We start from the raw sequence: 18,247 nt of genomic DNA, 5'->3' as shown, positions 1-18,247 counted from the left end.
TTGTCCCACACTCTCAAAACTCTGAATAAACTTGTGGTATTATTCTGCTAATCTCAGAAACAAACACACCAAATCCTTGTTGGCGGGCTCTGGAGCATCCACCACTGACTTGGCCAAATCCGGTTTAGGACTGATCCCATCCCTGGAAATAGTATGTCCAAGGTAAGATGCTGTTGTCACTATGAACCTGCACGTCTCTCTCTCTCTTTTTTTTTTTTACACTGTTAGTCCTCGATCACGCAACCTATTTAGTACTTCAAACAATTTCAAATCATGATCCTCTACATTTTTACCATCCAACAATATGTCATCCTGAAAAACTTTGATCTGAGTAATTCCCTCCAATACTTTCATCATCACTCTCTGGAAGCATGCTGCTGCAGATGCAAGCCCAAACGGCATACGCACAATACGGTAAGCTCTGAGATGGGAACTGAAGGAGGTTAAATGTCTGGATTCCTCCCTCATTACCACTTGGTGATAAGCATCCGAAAGGTCCATTATGCCAAACAGAGCTTCTCCTTTTAACATAGACCATTCTTGTCCTATAATTGGCAAAGGCTGCCTATCCACCCAAATGAGCCCTTCAGACAGTGCAATCAGTGGTCAAGCATCTCAGGGTTTAGTTAGATAAGGAGTTGGCCTTTGGTTCCCAGGTAAGTAAAATTATGTTAAAAGGCTTCTTCTGTCTTAAACTGTTGATAAAGGTTTTTCCATGCTTGACTCTAGAGATTCAGAAATTAGCTCCACAAACACTTATTCTGTCAAGAATCAGTTATGGGAATAGACTCTATATTGGCATTTCAAAAGCTGCTTTGCCTAGGCTACAGGTACTACAGAATTTAGCTGTCCGGTTGTCTGGCTGATATTTGGACTGAGGAGACAAGAGCTTGTGTCCGATTTCAGACATAGATTACACTGGCTGCCTGTCGAGAAGAGAATCGTATGTACCTGGTTCAGCATGCTGTCCACGGAAGATGGCCACTCTCTCTACAGACCATGCATCAGTGGTATCAACCCAAACGCCCACTCTACTTGGTCAGTGCTTATCTGTGCTTCCCAAGATTAAGAAATCTAAAATGGAAGGTCGAGCGTTCATCTATTTAGCAGCCAAAAGATGTAAAGCGTCACCCCCTAGCATAGTGGGGAGCCCTCTTTACTATTCCTCTAGAAAGACTTTTAAAATCTTCCTTTACGAATAACCTGGAGATGTTCTGAGTGCAATGTTCCCTCTTAGCTGACACCGCAATGCTCTTTTTTGAGCAACAGCTTTCATAAATAAGAACCCTTAACATAACATACTCTTGTTTATGCACTGAAAGTTTGTGAGTGTGGGATCTAGCAAATATGAATCTGTTATGGGTGATGTAGGCCTCTATTAATGTAAGCTTCTTAGCTTTATTTCTGATGTATGATAACAGGGTTTGTATTGAAACAATTGCCACAGACTATATGTACACATTTTTTGTTGTTCATATTATAAAAGCCAGAGAAGAAGTGATCCATTTTCTGCTGCACAGTGGTTAAAATCTGTTTGCAGGTAGACCTTGTTTCAAGCTTGGGGAACTAAAAAATAGTACAATATACTTCAAGTGTTTCCTAAAAAAAAAAAAAAAGCAATGTTTTCTATCCTATGTAGCAGATGCAAAATGTGAGGTGCACTTCCTTGCTCCACAGGCTTTGAGGCATTAAAAGTTATAAAAGATCCTAGCAATTATGGCGGAACAAGCAAACTGATTGGTTGCTGGGTAGAGATGCTGACAGAGTTATTGGCAACAGGTATTCCAGATGGCATTACAGGACTCGCAAAATCTTAAGCTAAATATAATATTTTAAGCTGTAAATCGGCTAAATATAATAAAGCTGAGGAAATATACCCCAGAATGTCTGAACTATGGTTTGGATAGATCTAGTGTTAACCTTTTTTTCAATTTTGATTGGTGGGATATTTCTAATAATACTGATATTTCTTGTTCACATGCTTTATGCAAGAATAACATATGATATAGTCTGATATATTATAAAATACTATTGTGTGTTTGTGTGCTAACTCTGGGCCACCGGGTGGGGCTCTGCAATATTACTTTCATATCTAAAAGGTTTTCTGACAGCTATGACTGATGCCTTATCTTTCATGTGCATAATACAGTGAGAGGTGTGAGAGACACCTCATCCCCTCGAAAAATGGTCATAATATCACTTTTGGGTTGAAGACATCTACTTTCTGTGTGTGACTAAACAATTCTTGTGGCATAGACCATTTTGAGCGCACAAGTATTATATTGTTGAACATATGTTCACTCTATATGTTGTATTTTGAGTTAAAGTTTTATGTGAATGGGAGAGAGGCGCCATATATTAAGTCGGTCACAATCTAATTCAAAATCAAGGTTAGTTTCTTGCATGTATGAATTCAATGTTTAGGGTATCCAAAGGTGTAGTGACTTATCCCCAGTCACTCATGATGCTGATAACTAGTCAAGCCGGAAATCGGAAGCAGATGTAGACTCAGACATGGAAGTGTCATTGCTAGAGTACCCTCCACGTAAGTCCACAGCTAAACTTTTGTAAGACACTCCATGCCATCACTAACTCTTCTAGAAAGTGGTTTGTCACCATGCAAATTACAACCATCACCAACAAAGATTATCACCACTGTAGGGATGAGACTGGTTAGGTGGTGTGGCAAAACAATACTTTGCCAAAGGTGGCAAAAATATTTGCACTAGCCCTGTGATGCCAACACATTAGCACATATTGTGTGTATTATTGATTTGTTATCTTATTATTTGAGAAATGTTGAATGTTTAGAAATTAACCCATCCCACCTTATTAATCAAGTGCGCCAGCTCTTTACAGCTCCTTTGTAAATTGACTTCCCACATCTTTAACCTGCTCTTTCTGTTCCTCCCATATAGGGCACAGGTTGCTGTGTGTGCGCACTGGATGTAGAAGACAAATCTGTCCTATTGGGATATCTGGTTCAAACATCACTCGCAAGCAGACATTTATAATAATCAGCTAGCCAGGAGTTCAACAACACTTCCTTCCTCCTCTTCTTGATGGTCTGATGAAAAAGTCTGTGTGTTTGTACAAAGGTTTGTTCCTTTGCCAAGTACTTATACACAATATTATTTGATCTGGGTGTTTTTTGGCACACACGGTTACTCGTCTTGATGTGAAATGTGTTTCTGCAGATGGACACAAAAACCCCAAAATGTTTGAGCAAACCCTAGCTCTCCTAGCTAAGAAACAGTTCTGCACATGATGTTGGCATCGTTGGGCCAACACGATGCCCATCACTCAAGAGAATGCCGGGTATTATCTCCAGCTCTTCCGCCAATGGCTGCAAGACCACCGGGGTCAGGAGCTCGAGGGACCAGAGCAGAACCTTTATCTGTCTGCTGTTCAGAAGATCAGAGAATACATGCAATTCAATTTTACTCTGGATGACAACCGCCTACAACAAAACCAGTACAGACTGGACATGGAAATCTGCACTGTCTACCTAACGAAAGAGGCCGATGACACAGAAGTTCTTGGCCTGAGTTTTGGTAACATACCAATTTTTGGAGACTACGGTGAAAAGCGCAGAGGTGGGAAAAAGAGGAAAGTGCACAACGGGCCTGTGTTGGATGTTGGCTGCATCTGGGTAACCAATGTGAGGAAGCATAGTGCTGCAGCGAAATCAGGACGACTGAAGCTCCGAGATGAGGTGCTTTCCCTCAATGGGCAGCTGATGGTGGGTGTGGATGTCTGTGGCGCAAGGTAAGTTATGCTGCAATAAACTTCCTATGGGAGGTGTAGGATCCAATGTTAAATAATGTTTGGGATACGATAGCAGGGATGTTCAGAAGAAGCGTACATGAAGAGGCAGATTTACATAGATTTTCTCGTGAATGTAAATGTTGAATGAGATGAATTCATTCTTGAGTCTCCATGTCTGAAGACCTTGGAAAAAGTGTTTGTCCTTCCTTGTCCTGTTGTAAGATATGCAATTGAGAGAAAAGGGTGAGAGCAGTGAACAGGAAAAGACCAGCACAGATCAGTACCTTCAACATTCTGTGGGCATTCTACATTGTTTTACAGTTATTTTTCTGATGAACCCATGCATGTTGCAGTAGTTGGATAATATTTTATAAATGTGTCACTGAGTGTTCCTTGTAATGCTTCAGTGCTTATAGTAATGCATGGAGTATATTGATTGTAGAACCAAAGAGTGAAAGATGAAGCCTGGTTCTTGCTGAACTTCCTGATCCATGGATCCTTAATGTAACTCACCAATGAGGCCCTACAACATTTAAACCAATAGGAGTTGGTGATGGATTGGAATTCGTCCCAGAAAAATTCTCATTGGTAGGAAGCATTTAATTCAGCACTTTTTTGTACTGAATGAAATGCTTCAGTACCATGTACCTTAGTGGATGGATAGCAGTCTTAATAATTTCTGAAGGTGATTTGTATTGCAATTGACTTATTCCCCCGTGAATTGCTTCAGTATACAACCTTGTGTAGTTAACATTGATACTGCTGTTTGTACAGTGCTTCTTTGCCTCCTGACCAGGGAGGTCAGGAGGCAAAGTGTGTGTGTGTGTGTGTGTGTGTGGTTTGGTGTTGGGGATCAGCAGTTAACTCTGCAGACCTGATTGTGCGCCAGAATTCATATTTTGGGCATCCTCAATATTATTGCCAAGGCACACAGCTTTCCAGGATATGCTTGTTTCTTTCCTTGAACCTCTCTTTCCTAATCTTAATAGCCAGTGCTTAATTTGTGCTGATGGGGGCCACCAGCACTTACTTTTCCTGATTTCCTTTATTTCGCAAGAGAGGGAAAACACACACAGGAGAAAGGAGGAGGAAGAGAAAGACAGAAAAACCATGGTGAAAGGAAAATGAAGGGACTTGCAAAAGTGAGAAAAAGGGAAAGTAGATGCCCGGTAGCAGATGAGAGTCCTGAGGTGTATTCAAGATTATGCAGCCTTGTTTTTTTGGCGCGCTAACATTTAATAGTGCTGGCCGCAGCCTTCTGAGTTGGGGTGGACGGGAAGCTCCGCTCCACTGGCGGTGCTAACAGAGTCTTTGGCACTCCGTGCTCCGCGTGGAGTGTGCCAAAAACTCCGTTAGCCCCACCAGAGGAGCAGAGCTCACCCGGTGCGTACTGTAGCCCAGTTATGGGCTACACAGCGCAAGCACAGACAGTCTGCACTTTCGCTGTGTAGCCCATAACTGGGTTGCAGTGCGCACCAGTGACGGATACAGGGAGGGCTAGGCCTCCCTCTGCCAGAGGCAGAGAGCCAGACCGCTGGAGGAAGGATGACGAGGACCCAGGTAAGTCCTCATCTCCTATTTTCTTTTTTTGTCTCGTTTGTGCACACTGGTGCACAAACAAGGACTGAAACAGCAGCTTTTGCTATGGACCGGTCTGTTTCAGGCATCTTGTGCACCAGAAAAAGAGCATTAAAAAGAACTACAGAATAGGGGCTTTGGCTCTCTTGCACATTTATTCCCTTAGCTGCAGCATTTGATTGTGCAGAAGTTGTGTGCTTTCTCTAAAAAAAAAAAAAACAGTGTTTGTGTTACACTGTATACCTTGTCCAAAAGCTTATTCTCGATACACTAGGCATACTTTGCTTAAGGGGACTAGCCAATGCCATTTGTCAGATGCTATAGGTGTGTAAAGTTACAACAAAAGCAGACGTTGTGACCTGGAAGGGGGTATGTTATTACACTGTGGTAAAGCCTGTGCACAAGTATTGTGTTACAAGGAATCTCACAGATTACATAGATAGCAATATTTTATCTATTGGTTACTGCCTGGAAAATCCCAATTGTTCCAATTTAACAGCGGGTGTATATTGTTTTTCCAACTTGAAATCTGTTCATATTTGAAATTTTATGTCTGCATGCAACTGATTCCTTTCTGGGAAAGCCTGTGTTCAATATAGTAGGCATGACCGTGTTATGGAGGCAAGCCAATGATGCAATTTGTCAGCCTCTGTAGGTGTGATCTGTTATTTTGAAACGTTACAACAAAGACAGCCGGCCTGACATATTTATTGTGAAAAGCATATGTTACAGTCAGTAGGCCTGTAACCGTGGATTGCATTTACACTATGATGAAAGCTGCACACAAGTATTTTGTTACACAGCATCTCACTGATTACCATGACAAGCAAGGAGTTTGGGGCTGGTTGTCATCTCTGACAAACCCTTGGATTTAAAGGTTTGCACTATGAGAATTCCTTTTAGGCTCATTTAGGGAGGGTGTACCTTGGTTTACTAAGTGAACTTGTATTGTAAATGGTTGCTCTAAACTGTAGGCTTGAGTTGATTATGGTAACTAGCTGGTGATAAAGCCTAGGCATGATTGCTTCACTGGAAAAAATTAGGAAAGATACTATGGGTCTGAACTGGTTCCTACGAAATTGTAAAACAAAAATAATAAAGCTGGCTTCTGGTGAAAAACACATTTTAACCTTGTAAGTGCTAAGAATGAGATGGTCTCGTCCACATTGTAGCCAGTCACAGTGGTGCTGAGGACCAAACCAACTCGCCCTTAGCACTCCACGGGGGTAAAGCAAATAAGCCTCTAAGGGTTAACTACTATTATGCTGTGTTAAAGACTCGAGACAGGTTTTTTGTTAAATTGGTTCTCACAGATTACATTAGAAGGCGAGGGTTTTGGTGTTGGCTACCCCTTCTGACGAACCCATAGGCTAGAACAGTGGTTCTTAACCTTTTGACTCCTGTGGACGCCCACTTGATCATTACTGAAATCTGAGGACTCCAAATGAAGCATGATTGGACTCCAGGGTTCCCTACTGAGTCTGTTTTCGGGCTGGGGACTGCGGCTCAGGCAGCTTTGATGATTTGAATCTGAAAACCATGCACAAAAATACAGAAACAAGCATTTATCAGACAAATACACAAAGAAGAAATATTTCACTTAATTCTCAAATAAATAAAAAGATTGAAATGTTCATTTTAATGAGAATGCTGGCAATTTTCCAGATTCAAATGAGACAACCCACCATCCATACTACATTCTGTTTAATGCATTTGTACTGCTCCTACAAATCAGTCATCCACTTAATTAGCCTCCAATTACAAATTCATTCACTAAATATTTTAACATTTTCAGTTTTAGATTGTGCTTCTTTATTCATATGCACTTTATTGATCTTATAATATTTTTTTAATTTACTAAGCTGTAACAGACACCCCTCCTTCCCACCCCCTCCCAGTAAGCATCGCAGATCACCTGGGGTCCCCCAACCACAGGTTAAGAACTGCCTGGCAAGGCCCTCTTGGGAGAACTTGCATATCGTTTTGACAACTGTAATTTCGTGCATTTTTGTAATTTCATGACTGCTGCCTTTTGGCAAAGCATATGCTCGATACAGGAGACGTGTTTGACATGTTACTGACAAAGGCTGTAGGCTTAATTGGTTTATTAGGAAAATACATACCTGATACTGTAGGTGTAATCTGTTTATTATGAAAGGTTAAGGCAAAGTCACATGGCCTGACTTTGTCTGTGAAAGACGTGTTAAAACCAGCAGATCTTTCTTCAAGGGTGTCTAAACATAACCAGTGTCAAAGGTCATCGACAGGTATTTTGTCACATGGAATCTTAGTAAGTGCTGTAGAAAACAAGGGCTTTTGTATTACGTTCTCCCTATGACAATCCTCATACTAGAAGCTTTGTACTGTGAGATTCCTTGTTAGGCCCACTTATTTTGTTAACTCTAATTCTGTGTATATTTGTGATTTAATGCATGTATACCTTGTGGTTGCTTTATTGCAAAGCTTACGTTCAACACACTAGGACAACATTGGTTATGGTGAAAAACCAATGACACAGGCTACAAACCTGATTGGTTAATTTGGAAAAAAATGATGTCCTCTCCCTTATTTATTTATTACAAAACGCTATTAAAAAGTCAGTAGAAGTGATTTATTTATAGTGAAAAACATTGAGACGGGAGATCTTTAAGGTTGGATTGTTATTTTTAGATTGCCTTAAACCTCTAGATGGGAACTTTGTAACGTGGAATCCAACAGATTAATATAGTACACAGGGGTTTTGGTGTTGCTTACCACCTTTGACAATCACTGAGGTTTGAAGAATTGTATTTTAGAGACCTTGTTAGACCTCTTAGGAGGGGGTGTATATTGCCTTACCAACTGTAATTGTATGCATGTTTGTACTTTTATGCGTAGCATTTAGCGGTATTTGTATTAAAGTACTTTTTAAATCTGACTTAACAGCTTTAGCTATCTGCAATAAAAAAATAAAAATAATGACTGAATATCTACATAAATGGACTTTGGAACAACTCTCTTCAGCCTTTCATGTGTTTGAGTGCCATCACATTCTGTTTCCACCCGTGAGGGCACATAGTACGAGTAATCAGTCAGCCTACTTCAGCCATTTGTGCTATTGCCCTCTGAGTGGTGGCAATTTGCCTGACTACATGCTCCCACCACTTGAAATCAATTTTGCACTTTTGTCTTTTCTTTTTGGTGTTTTCAGTTTGGAGCACACAGTAGATCCCCAGACAATTCTACCAGGCAGCTATCTTGAAGGCTGTTTTCTGTACTGTATCATTGCTTACAGTTCCAAGATAACTGACACATTTAGAAATGTGCCAGCCCTCTTGGTTTGGTACAGCAAATAATTACTACAGACAATACCATTCCAAAATGGCAACTCTATGCTAAATATAATATATTTTTACTTTTTCTTTTTTTTTTTACTTTTTCGCAGTTGCTAGCACTTACCTGACACGTTTTTATACTTTTATTATTTTAATTTACCTTGCATGTTTTTGTTGCATTTCTGCATGTTTTTTTTGCGGATGGTTGAGAGGATCGATGTAATACTGAGTCAGTGGGTGCATGAAAGAATGCATGAGTGCAAGGGTGATAGACAGGATGTGTGTGATGAGATATACTCTTAAACGAGGAGGCGTTTTCAGTTATACGTCAGACCTATTGGTGTTGCCAGTGCTTGTTTTTTTATGTGCAGCCACACCAGTCTTAATCTTGTACATGGTAGCCATGGCCAATCATTCTTTTCTGTGTTAATGCAGCAAAATATTTTTCTCTTGACCTACACCCTTTGGTCTTTCTTGACCCACTATATTTTGTCTTCTGGACTATTTGGAGCCCATCAAAGTGTTTCATTTCTGTAAACACTGTCGCTGCCTTTCCTTTGTTTTGATGCAGAATCCGTGCAAGTGTATGTAACTTTTAGTACTTGGAAGCCTGCCTGTGGGAAATGATGGGTGTCAGCCCTAGAGATGAACATTTAGTAAATGCTGGTACACCGCGTTAGTACCAGCACAGATCCTTTTCATGTTTAGTCAATGCTAAGTGATAATGCAAAACATAATGGTAGCGGAATAAAATGATTTCTGACAAAGCAGAATATATTAAAGCACAAAACAAATAAATAGAAGGTGTAGTTGTGCTCTTAATAAGCTTTGTCACTTTGTATAATAAAGAGCTGTTGGTCCTCAGTGACTCTGCACTATATTCTGGTACTTGTAGCCTATAGCAGTACGATATTTAATATTTTCTCAATTTGAAATTGGTATCGCATTGCATGTAAACAAACTTTTTATGTATGTTGTTACCATCTTCTGAGAAGGCCTGCTTTTCAGTACTTGACCTGCACTAAATGATTCAAACAATAACCATTGTGTACCTTTATTCAGAAGCAACGCTGCCTTTCGATGTAACAAACATCAGGATCCCAGATGCCCACAGAACATGTATGAAGAGAAGGTGTGGTGGTGTTGCAAGGCAGCTTCCCACATCTGGGAGAGGTATCAGAGACTTCCAAAGCACTCCTGATCCAAACCACCCGTGAACTCACAGGGGTAGGGCCACAAATATCGGTGTCACACCTGAAACTAGTCAAAAGAGCACATCCACATGAACAAGTTAAGTAGGGCCAACAGTCACCAATACGGCAGCCGATCAGTGTCCAAAATACAGAAGGGAAAAATCCACTGCAAAAGAATAAAGGCCCCCCCCTACACAAAGGCCATGATGCAACATGCCACTGAAGGAGATAAGCCTTGAAATACATGCACGCCATGCACCAAATCGCCCCTGTTTATACAAAGGCATTGTGCATTGGTAGGCCAGGCAAGCTGTCAACCTCCGTATTACAACCCAAGTGGGCCATGAAACATTGGAGAACCTGAAGCAAGGGGCCAAACATCCTCTAGAGCGGATGCAGCTCCCGCCCAGTGCCAAACTGTCAGCACCAGTCAAAGTGCATGACCAGACCTCACATCAAATAAGGGACGGTAAGAGGAGCCAAGGCCCAACAGTTGGAAGAACAGACCCAGTAAAAATCAACCTCCCACTCTAACAATGAGCACAAAAGGGAGAAACCACTAGAATCTGGAGGCTACATGGCCCCTCAGAAAATAGTGCTGCACCGAGAAAATCACTGCAAGGACATCATATGCCCTAAGCTCAAAGGCCCAACAGGCAGCCAGAACTGCAGAATGAGTGTAGTGGAGCAGGAGAGGAAGCAACCTCTTGCAGTAAAGACCGAACATGCACTGCAGACCTGGAAGGGCAAGACCCTCATAAAAGACAGCATTACCCCAGCTCTAGGATATTGCATGAGCAAGGGGAAGCTCACATAACACACATGCCCCAGATGTGGGACCAGCTGGAGTTGTGTTACCCTTTTCAAAGACGCTAACACACAAAGTGTGTTAAAGAAGGAAAAGGCAGCCAACATCATACCTTTCATCCAGAGGCAAACAGCAATGGGAAAGGGTGTGTAGTCTGCAAGAGCCACCTGGGTACCCAGAAGACCATTGACCTAAAATCCAAGACCCTCAGGAAAGGAAACCAAAATCCAGGATTAGCAGTAATGAGCACAATGGAGCCGAGCATTCAACAAACAAACAATACAAGTGCCCAACCCCAAGAGTGTTTGCAACCATACTCCGGCCCACAGAGAGGAAAACCAGACACAAAGCCCACTGCTGCGACCCACACAGAGCCTTGTAAGACAGGGCACACAAGAAGGCCACAACACCAAAGCAAAGAATAGCCTAAAGCAAAAAATCTGCTTAGGGGGAAAAGACCCTCGGAGGATCACCCCCAAACACAACAAAGGTATCCCAGCTGAGGTCACGTCGCAATAAGAGATACATGGAGCTTCTCTCCACCACCTCACATGCCAAATAAGAAGGATAAAGCAAGCTCCACCAGACAAACCAGCATAAAACCAGGGAGGCACAATGTTGCAACATCACTAATACCAAGAACGTAGTATAAAACTCGGGCAGAATGGCAGCAAGTGGCACGGAGGAAGATATGGATAGCAACCACATACTTCAAGAGTGGCAACACCATAAGAGGACAAGGAGCACACCCAAAAAAGCAGAAGTGCCAGTCTAAAGTAAAAATGAACCATCATCAAAATCTCAAACTCCAAACCTAAAATAAGATGGGACAAAGGCCAAGTAAGAAGGCAAAAGCAACCCTTCAGCATTGAAGGGAGGTATCAAGACCTCACAAAACCAACTGAGGAAACCAGAGAGCAACTCACTAGCAGTAAGCCCAACATAGAGGTAGTGGAGACCAAAAGGAAAGTCACTCATTGTGTCATGCCAAGCCAGGGTCAAGTGATCAGCTCTTAGGCCAGGCTGTGCCACAGCATAAAACACAGAGAACAGTCCAACAGCAGTCACCACCCAGAGAAAAAGGGGAGGCAGAAGCGCTAAACTGGAAAAAGCGACCCGACATAGAGAAGGAGGTACTACTCCCAAGTCAGCCTGGAGGCAAAAGGGCAGTGTTGCAACACATGCAGAGTATGCCCATTTAAAGGATAATAGGGTAGCCCACCATTGAACAAAAGGGGGTGTGGCTGGTATAATGACAAGATGGGAGAAAAAGGCAAAACCACATTTCATGTGCCCTAGGACAACCAACAATGGCCACAGAATAGCCAACACTATCCCTAACAGTGCACAAATGACATCCCCCATGTGAAAGCCCCAACATTGTGAACAAGAAAAGAAGGATGCATACCTGCTAGACCCAAGAGGAATGAACCTGAGTTTCCTTAGCCTTTTCTGCATATTGTATCAGTCACTAGAGCACAGTAAACAGTAGGAGGGGTAGTACCCCTCCTGGATGTTTGATGTATTTGTGTCTGGGATAGGAGGGCCTTATGCGAGCTGAGATGAAAGTTGTGGCAGGTTTTTAAAAAGTGACACCGTGTTTTGTATGGGATGCCTTTGTCATTTCTAGGAGTCATTTGCCTGGCATGTGATCTCATTCCTAGATAAATGTCACCCTTCTCTCAGGCTGCATAGCCTTCAGTTATGTAACTACTTCTGCCTGAAGCCTACCAGCGTCTTCTTAGGCCCATCGAGACACTTACAAGTGATGTCACCATGTGGGAGGAGAGTCACCCACCCCAAGATCCCACTGGTTCAGACATGTTCAGTGCATTGTACATGGACATGTTTCAGTTATGTTGGCTATTGCAGCCAGGGTCGGCTGTGCATAGTACTGCAGGCAAGCAGCATCCAGTATTTCTCCTGCCCTGAATGTAGCGTGCTGCCAAGACAGAGCACACTATCCCCGTGTGCCCGTCTCTGCCCCGGAAGTGAAGTTGTTGCAGAGCCTTAAGTGAAGCTGGTGACTGGAGGGCACAATACTGGGGAAGAGATAGAGAGGCTCCCCACATTCAAATGTGTGTCATGCAGAAATTAATGGTGGGCAGAACTCGTGGAGTTTCACTCCGTGGAATTCTATGGCGTTACATAAAAACTCAGTGAGATTCCACTGAGTTCAGTGAGCTTGCTGAATTCGGGCAGGTTGTGCTGCTCACGCTGATTATTAGCACTGAGACTTCGTAAGAAGCAGCACGAATAGCACCACACAGTTCCCTAGTGGGTGCTGCTTTTTTCTACAGCTCGAGTAGATTTTCTACTTGAGCGGCAGCTTTCTCAACGTGAACGGTTGCAACCTGTCGCAACCGCCCATGTTGAGAAATCTTGCTGGGGCGCTTTCTAGCGTACAAAAATCATGCTAGGGGACGCAAGTTCTTGATCACAAATGTTAAGTTGGCTAGCCACACAAGAGGAAAAAACTCCACCACGCAGCAATTGACAGAGTTTTGCCAGAACTCCGCGCTACAAGCAGGACTGGGAGTGAGCAAAACTCTGCAAACTCTGCTGGTGGAGTGGAATTTTTCACCCACCCGTAGTAGAAATTGCTTTTGCATTTTGACCAATGTCACTGGTGAAAAGTGATCGAAAGCGCACCAATGGACAACCTTTTTCTGCCAACGTCCTTTGCTGTAAACTCCTTTTAGATCCCGCGCCATATTTACTCTAGAATTGCAGGAGATGATAAAAACTCTTCAAGAGTCAACAGTGCATTTTTTCAACATGCAAAAGTGTTTCACTCAAGTACATTACACTGTAGCTCTGCATTGAGAGGACTTTGTTAGAGGGTGATACTTTCTAAACGTAAAAATGGAAACATTAATTTCCTCCCACTGCCCCGGCATCAGCTGCATTCACACTTCGTGGCTTTAGTTGTTATAGATAGAACAACATTATAGTCTGTTAAACTATATACTGGAGAGGAGGCCTAACAAAATAAAATCATTTGCTGGGATCACACAATTTGGCCAAGCAGGGAAGCCGGAATTGATCCCAGGTTTGCTGGTCTGTCATTGTGCTGTTTAGATTCTAGATGGGTACCTCTTTCTCGCTCTCATTTTACATCAAAGGTTAATGGTTTGTGTTTAATTCATTGAAGAGCGACATCAGTGCATTAAATACATGAATGTGCTACTTGTTAAATGAAGATGCAGCCTGATGTCGTTCTAGAAAAAATTACAATGTTAAGTAAAGGCAAGATTTTTTTTTAACGTGGGTATCACGTGAAAGAAAACAAGGTTCTGGCAGAGTTCACCGAATTACAGACCCAAGACTTCTAAATTCATTTTATTTTTCATTGCCCACTGGGGGGCAGCAGCATCAAGACTTGTAGAGGGACATAATGCTAATGCTTTTTCAAATTGGCTGCTTTCCCAAACTGTTGAAAAAATCATACATAACATCCCTCTCTGAATACTTTGAGAGTACTCAGCAGTACTATCAGCCCATATGTAAAAATAAAATAAAAACACAGTGAGTGCTGGGAAGCACAACTTCTGCTGAAGTAGGCATGGGGGCACCTGGTGAATGAGCTAAGAGCCTGGTTGCCAGAATCCACACGAACTCTCAGATTGCCTCTGACTCAAGGGTGCAAGAGGGCCTCAAACTGAGCTAGAGCCAAGCAGCTGGCTTGAGCCTTCAGTGGCTTGCCCACCCTTATGGAGAGCCCTCAGACCCTCTTGCAGTGGGTTCAAATCATAACCACGTTTTGTGTATCATTTAGTCTTTATTACTGACCTAACTGGTTATAAAATACACTATTTTGTGTCAGTTTAAAAAAAAAAAAAAACTCAAATCCTCTTTTCAGAAACGCATCCTTGCTTGCTTACTGGGCTCAACCTTTGGGCATTACATATGAATGCTATGGGTGGGACAATTGTTGCCAACAGCAGTGGGCCATAGAGGAAGTGGGCAGTGCCTGAGGGGGAAGAGATGGTAGCCCACAGAAGAAGTAGGCACAGGGGCTTATTTAGTATTCATTGTTAGGTCGAGCCTAGGCAGCATGCATGCTCGGTCTCTCGACATGCTGTAATATATTCTCTGGGCTTTCATCACGCCCAACATATGCGCATCACTTTCATTCGTGCCTTGGCCTGACGTTCAAAATTCCTTTGGTTTGTTAGGTAAATACTTTAGGTTTGTCCCGCCTTGAGGCTGTTTTGTTCCCACCCTGGAGACTGACCCTGTTACATGGATTATTGCACACTCGGTCATATACCTTATTGTTAGCGCACTACTTTTTTCTTTTCCCCTCTGCTTTGCGCTTTCTCTGGCATTTTGCTGTTTCTTTGCCTGTTTGCGTCCGACAAAGGCTGCAACCTCGAGGGGGATTATATAGCGCAAACTCAACCAGAAGATTGGGGCAATTTACATGAGCACTGGTTACATTTGCAGCCCCATTATTAAATTCTTCCTAAGTTTAGCAGTTGAAAATTATACAAACTGGTGCCTTTTAAATAGAAAAAAATGCAAAGGAAACCCTCAGTGGACTCTCCTGCACAGCAGGGGAACTTATATTACAATATTCACTGCACTCAGGAAACTCGTCCCATAGTGCTTTGCGGGGCATTCTTTTTACAACACATTGTTGCCCATAACTCAGCCTTTGGTGGACCTAGGGCAATGAAACCACCACCAAAACGTTCAGTGCCACAAACTCTTTTTGTCCAGCTCATCATCTGGGTTCCCAAACTAGGTTGTGGGGGCCCCCAAAATCGAAACCTCTCCCACCATTCAATGTCTTTTAAGCTCTATCATGGCTGGAACTTTTGTTATACAGTTGGGAGTAGTTTGTGTTCTAAGGGCCTTGTTTGTAATAATATTCTAACAGGCCTGCTAGGCCTGAAAATGTGTAATGCACTATGTCCTCTAGGGACTGAATATATGGTTACACTACGCTGCTCTTTTCTCTCTTCTTTTCATGTGGTTGTGCCCTCTAGGGGCTGACTATATGGTTACATGACCCTGCTTCTTCCAAGTGCTATTTTTATTTTGGCGCCACCTAGGGGATGTTACAGACTAATACCAAGTGTATGAAGAAATTCACAACCACAGTTTATTTCTGATAAAGGTTTTATGTACTACATGGCTAAATACGTATAAGGCCCCAAACACACTTTATTTCTGATAAAGGTTTAATGTGCTGCATGGCTAAATACTTATAAGTTCCCAAGGGTGAGAACTATTGGCTATACCAATGTTTGTTATTTATTTTATTTTACAAATCAAGCACTGTATAAAGGGCCTGCCTTGGTTAACGTTTGATAGCTCCCAGAGAACTTAGAGTCAGAAGGCCCTTTGGTTTAACAGTACACTCTATAAATGAGATCATCAAACAAAAAAAGGAAGGCCCTCAAGTGATTATGAATTAAACCCCTATTGCCCCCAATTGGCAGGCAACCACGCCATCTTCCATTTACACTTACATTTATATAAGGCTGCTTCCAGCAGGGTAAAGCCACTTCTCTTCTCACTTTAACAAATTCAGTTTATCAGAAAAACTATTCAAACTGTATAATCGCCAAGACTGCACTGTCTTACCCTGCTCCCTCTCTAGATGTATACAATAAAGTCATTTTCTGTACCAATAATCACCACTTGTGATTTTAATAACAGAACCAGCACTGTAAAAGAAAATATTGCATTTCTTTAGCCAACCCAGTCCAGGCAATTCAGTGTCCATGCAAACCAGTCAAATCTCTTGGAAGGTCGCCTTTGTGCTGGTACTCTGATACTTCAGTAATCCTCAGTCACCCGGTGCCACCTATAATGTCAACCACATCCATCTAAACTTACATATTCTCATTACAGCTTTTGCTAACTGCCTTAAAGGCTCCAGTGCCTGATGTTACCTATACCGAGCACGGATACCTGAAACAGGTCAATGTGGCTTTTAGGAATGCAGTTTTGATGTTGTTATGCAGGAAGCTTTCATCAGCAGCTTTCGTGTTTCCCTTGTGATACTGGGTGTCTGGGAGTGGTGCATTTTCTACAGTGGCGGTGGATGATATGAAATTTGATGGAGCCATGTGGTGAGAGCTCACGGGGAGGCTCCGCATGAAGCGTTTCCCTTGTTGAAGTTGCTAGCCTGGAAGTGGAGCCAAATGGGCTGTGAAGACCTTTCCTGTTTCTTGCATTAACAAGATGAGGACATTTAAATTAAGTGTGAATAACATAAGGGTTCAATAAAAACAATTATTTGCCCAATCGTCCACTTTTTCGACAAAGCTTGCCAAATGTTTTTCCAGTTAGCCTATTGATATTCTGTAACTGTTTTCTCCTGGTCTCAGTAGCCTCCACCTCATATGAACTCAGCACTAAACCCATCCCCAATCCATAGAGGAATTCACACAGTTGCCTTAGGAGTTAGCCGTTAAGGCACAGAAACCAAAGATCACCAGTATTATAACTGATATGAGAGTCTTAAAGGAAAGATTCTGAAAGGCAAGAGAGAAAACCAATCTAAAAATGAGGTGTAGAATTCAGCTCCATAGCTATTATCAAACTGAATGCTTAACAGACTACTAGACTCACTCAATCGTCTACAAAAAGATAAAATGCACTTACCACAGTGCTTAATTTGAGCAAGAGGTTTCTGGTGCGCGGCACCGGCACTTATTTTTCTGCTTCGAGCATTTACTGCGAGCAAAAGGCACATATGAGAAAGATGGAGGAAGAAAAAAATGAGAAAGCACCACAAAAGAAGAAAGCAGAATGCTGCAAGAGTGAGCTGGAGGGGCAGGGAGTGGCTGTAAATGGATTAAAGAGGCCGGACATGGCTTTAAGATTAGCTAACTCAGTATTCCGTGCTTGCAGATGCCCGGGTTTAGAGGAGAGCTTTGAGCACCGGCACGCTTTTATTTACAAATTAAGCACTGACTTTACCTGCTCAATGTGTGTGAAAACATGACACTGTAACTCCTCTGTTTCTCACCTCTCCTTGCTGTAAATCTTCCAAACTTACCATTACCAGGTATATGCTGCAAGCCCTCACAGACAGAAGTAGTGGACCAAACGTCTCCCAAGATCCCTAGCAAGGAGGTATCATAGCGCACTGAAACTCTAAGCCTCTTTGGGAACAAATGTGTAGAGATTAATATCTAGAAGAAATCTTCAGACCAACTTTATAAAGCTAAATATCGCTATGCCAAAAATCCACCACAAACAAGCTATGGTTGATGCATGATGAGAGGAACCTCGTCATCACCTGCGTGCTGAAAAATGAAACATATCGAACCCTGAAATGCCTGGTGGAATAAAAGCCTTTCATGGTTTAAGAATAAGATTGGTCATTATTATCTTTGGTTGTAGTCTTTACCCCAGGCATACCTGACTTGGACCTCACATCTAAATTATAATAGAGTGTGGCCTATGCTAAATGCATTATAATAGTGTTCCTGACCAGAGGATCAAGTCTTATACATTTTGCATCAAATTTGAACGTACTCACATTTACCTTTTCATATAATGGAGAACATCCATCCTAAACTGTGATGGGCATAAATCCAAACTGACAAAACCAAACAAGTCAC

General features: G+C 42.2%; 1 protein-coding gene across 3 annotated transcripts in view; it reads left to right on the top strand.

The window, feature by feature from the left end:
- Window positions 1-3,165: 3,165 nt before the first annotated feature.
- The window catches only part of PDZD2 (PDZ domain containing 2), an 877,375-nt gene continuing 862,293 nt past the window's right edge, over window positions 3,166-18,247 (top strand). For all 3 annotated transcript variants that reach the window (XM_069220426.1, XM_069220418.1, XM_069220410.1), the window contains exon 1: window positions 3,166-3,768. In XM_069220426.1, coding sequence (XP_069076527.1) covers window positions 3,293-3,768 — 476 coding nt within the window. In that variant the 5' untranslated portion in view covers window positions 3,166-3,292. The remainder of the gene's footprint in view (window positions 3,769-18,247) is intronic.

The sequence above is a fragment of the Pleurodeles waltl genome, chromosome 1_1, assembly GCF_031143425.1.
Source record: "Pleurodeles waltl isolate 20211129_DDA chromosome 1_1, aPleWal1.hap1.20221129, whole genome shotgun sequence".
Taxonomy (NCBI): domain Eukaryota; kingdom Metazoa; phylum Chordata; class Amphibia; order Caudata; family Salamandridae; genus Pleurodeles; species Pleurodeles waltl.
The sequence above is the reverse complement of the archived record's forward strand: the minus strand, read 5'-3'. Positions and strand labels throughout refer to the sequence as shown.